Source organism: Propithecus coquereli, unplaced genomic scaffold, assembly GCF_000956105.1.
Source record: "Propithecus coquereli isolate 6110/MARCELLA unplaced genomic scaffold, Pcoq_1.0 Scaffold59, whole genome shotgun sequence".
In the NCBI taxonomy this organism is placed as follows: Eukaryota; Metazoa; Chordata; class Mammalia; order Primates; family Indriidae; genus Propithecus; species Propithecus coquereli.
In genome coordinates, this window is record NW_012151840.1 from 156,295 (window position 1) to 159,581 (window position 3,287).

A 3,287-nucleotide genomic window follows, 5' to 3' on the forward strand; every position below is an offset into this window, starting at 1 on the left:
ATATTCCTGAAGCCCTGGTCCAAGGGCAACATCAGTGATGAGGAGATTGCTGAGCTGGAGGAGCTATTCCAAGTCTACTTTTTTCTATTTACTCAAGAAATACAGGGGTATGCCAGTGAATTCCAGCTGGAATGTGAGTCCAGTCCCCTGAACTGCAGAGATTCCCAAGGACTTTCTTCTCTCTATTTTTGCAAGCTGCAATTCCCTCTGACCCTCTTTTCCTCATTTCTGCTTTACCCAACTGCATGCACACTCTCTTCTAGAGCAGTCTCTCGCTGACTCCACACCTCCACACTGTATTCCAGATCCTGGCTGCTTCTGACTCTTCTCTGACAGATTAGGGCTCCACATTGGTATCCAACTCCTGGTATGTCTTATGTGGACCTTCCTGCTCAAGTCCCTTACTTCTACCCTTTGCCTGAGTGACCTGCAGTGTGGCTTCCTCCTCTGATCCATCTCATCAGTCATCTCCTCCCTGTGTCTCCTCTTGCTGTGGTCCTCTGGCTCATGCTGAAATACAGCTCTCTGCACTGCATCATGCTCTGCCTCCCACCCTCCACCAGCTATCACCATACCGCCCATTCATGACATGCACAGCTTTCCCAATGCTCTTGTTTCTGAAAATCTCTATGTACTATAATTGGGGTTTGTTCATCATTTCACATCCAAGAACTTTATCCTCACCTAAATATAAAATACTAGGGCCTTTTCTCATGGCTTTTTTTCTTATTAATGTTTAATAACTTGTTATCTGTTTGCCTTCTACCTAGACCCCTTTGAGATCCAGGGCATAGCAGGCTGTGAGCTACGTTCTGGGGGGTCCATAGGAAGCTTCTTGAGGGGAGCTTTAGGAGGATTGGATTTCCTGAGCTTCGAAAATGATACATGTGTGCCTTCCCCAGAAGGTGGCATCAGGTCACGGATATTCTGCGCACTAATCATGCAATATAAAATTGTCATCTATATTGTGAAGAAGCTCCTCTTAGAAACCTGCCCCCGATATCTCTTGAGCGTCCTCTATGCAGGGAAGGCAGAGCTGCAAAGGCAAGGTTAGTCCTGCTCTCTATTTCACTTCCCACCACCTCCTCTAAGCTCAAGAGTAGGAATGTCCCTAAGAAGGAGAGGGGCTTAATCAACAAGTATTAGAATCCCAAAGCAGTGGAAGCCTTCACTGTCCAAGTTTGGCTTCTGAGTCCCTGTGATCTGAATTTGAGTCATGATATGGAAAACTCACTGCCCCTTTCCGCCCCAGTGAAGCCCGAGGCCTGGCTGTCAAGCAGCCCCAGTCCTGGGCCTGGTCGTCTGCTGCTGGTGTGCCACGTTTCAGGATTCTACCCAAAGCCCGTGTGGGTGAGGTGGATGCGGGGTGAGCAGGAGCAGCCGGGCACGCAGCAAAGTGACCTCCTGCCTAATGCTGACTGGACATGGTATCTCCGAGCGACCCTGGATGTGGCAGCTGGGGAGGCGGCTGGCCTGTCTTGTCGGGTGAAGCACAGCAGTCTAGAGGGCCGAGACATCATCCTCCACTGGGGTGAGAAAGTTCTGGGGTCCAGGTTAGACATGGGAGGAGGTGGTCCTCAGCCAAAGAGGCAGGCACTGGGGAAGGATGGACCTTGACAGATGAAAGAGTAGAGGGGTAGATTGATTCATTTCTGGGACCCCCAATCCCAACAGGAATAAAAATAGAGGAGCTAAGTTAAAGAAGAGATAAGAATAAAGGACTCACAGATTATGTGAGTTGGAGCTAGATAGATCATCAAAAGATAGATGGATGGTGTCAGCAATACGAGAGAGGGAGTTGGAGATGACCATACATTGGAAGCAGCTGAGTGGAGGTGCTGACTCTCAGGTGGGCAAAGGATGGCCAGGGGATTCAGTGGGTGGGATTTCAAGTGACATCCTTTTGTCCTCTCCCAATTGCCAGGACACCCCATCTCCATTGGCTTGATCTTTTTGGCAATAATAGTGCCCCCCTTGATCCTTTTGCTGTGCCTCGCATTATGGTATATGAGGCGTCGGTGAGTAGTTTTAGTTTCTTTGTTTGTTTGCTTAATATTTCTTTTCTGAACACCTTCCCCCTCTTTCCCGTTCATTTATCTATTTCATTGCTTTATCCTCAATATTTCCACCAAACCCTTTTCCCCCACCTTCCATCTCCTTTATGTGGAGATATATTTTTTAATCCTGTTAAAATACACATAACAAAATTTACTGTCTTTGCATTTTTACGTGTATAGTTCAGTGGAGTTAAGTGCTTTCACATTGTTATGCCAGCAATCTCCAGAACTCTTTTATCCCTCAAGATGGAAGCTCTTTTCCTATGAAACAGCAATATCCCATTTCCCCCTCCCCAATCCCCCGGCCCTGGCTAAGATCATTCTACTTTCTGTATCTGTCAATTTGACTACTCTGGGTACCTCATATAAGTGGAATCATACTGTAATTGCCTTTTTGCGACTGGCCGATTTCACTTAGCATGAGGCCCTCAAGGTTCATCCATGTTGTAGCATGTGACAGGGTTTCCTTCCTTTTCAGTCTTGAATAATATTCCATTGTAGGTAAGTGACACATTTAGTTCATCCAGTCATCCATCTATGGACATTTGGCTTGTTCCCACCTTTAGCTGTTGTGAATAATGTTGCTGTGAACATCAGTGTACAAACACCTCTTATACAGAGCTCTTTGTCCATGTGGTTTTAACAGATCATATCGGGATATTCCTTGAGCTCGCGTCATATCTCCTCTCCCATTTGGAATAAGCACCAACAAGCCTAGAATACCAAGATGTCAACCCAGGTGTCATTCTCATCATATTTCATCAAATTATCATCATATTTTATTAAAATGGAGTGTTCATAGATTTTAAGATAAGTTATAACTTAAACATCAGCAGAAAAAGTATTTAAAACTGTGAATTTATTATAAGATTGTATCAATAGTATGATCTATGTCTTATATATTAAAATGTAAAAAGAATGTCTCAGAATAAATGAAATATGGTACATACACTTAAAGATGACTTCTCTTTGGCTTACTATTTTAAAACTTTTCTTTTTCTGCTTCTACTTAAATATCATTTGTCAAAGTAAGGTAAATATAATTGTGCCAGGATAATCGTATTGCATACACGCACGGCATTTTTTATGTAATTTCTCTGTCTGCTCCTGGATGAATTTCCAACACTCAAAGCCCACCTGAGAAGCTTCTTCCTCTAGGAGGCCTTTCCCAGTGTTATTAATATAATGGAAATAACCTTCCCTTGTCTGGTATCACCAAGAGAACCAGTT

At 44.2% G+C, this 3,287-nt stretch overlaps 2 protein-coding genes across 2 annotated transcripts in view; one reads left to right on the forward strand and one right to left on the reverse strand.

Annotated features, from left to right (window-relative positions):
• Positions 1-2,725, forward strand: LOC105821709 (T-cell surface glycoprotein CD1b-like; the record flags this gene model as incomplete). The annotated part of the gene is made up of 5 exons (XM_012658480.1): positions 1-133; positions 771-1,049; positions 1,253-1,531; positions 1,925-2,018; positions 2,704-2,725. Coding segments are annotated over 5 exons (807 nt in total), but the record flags the coding sequence as incomplete, so codon positions are not given.
• Positions 1-3,287, reverse strand: part of LOC105821715 (T-cell surface glycoprotein CD1e, membrane-associated-like) — a 48,400-nt gene that overhangs the window by 16,424 nt on the left and 28,689 nt on the right.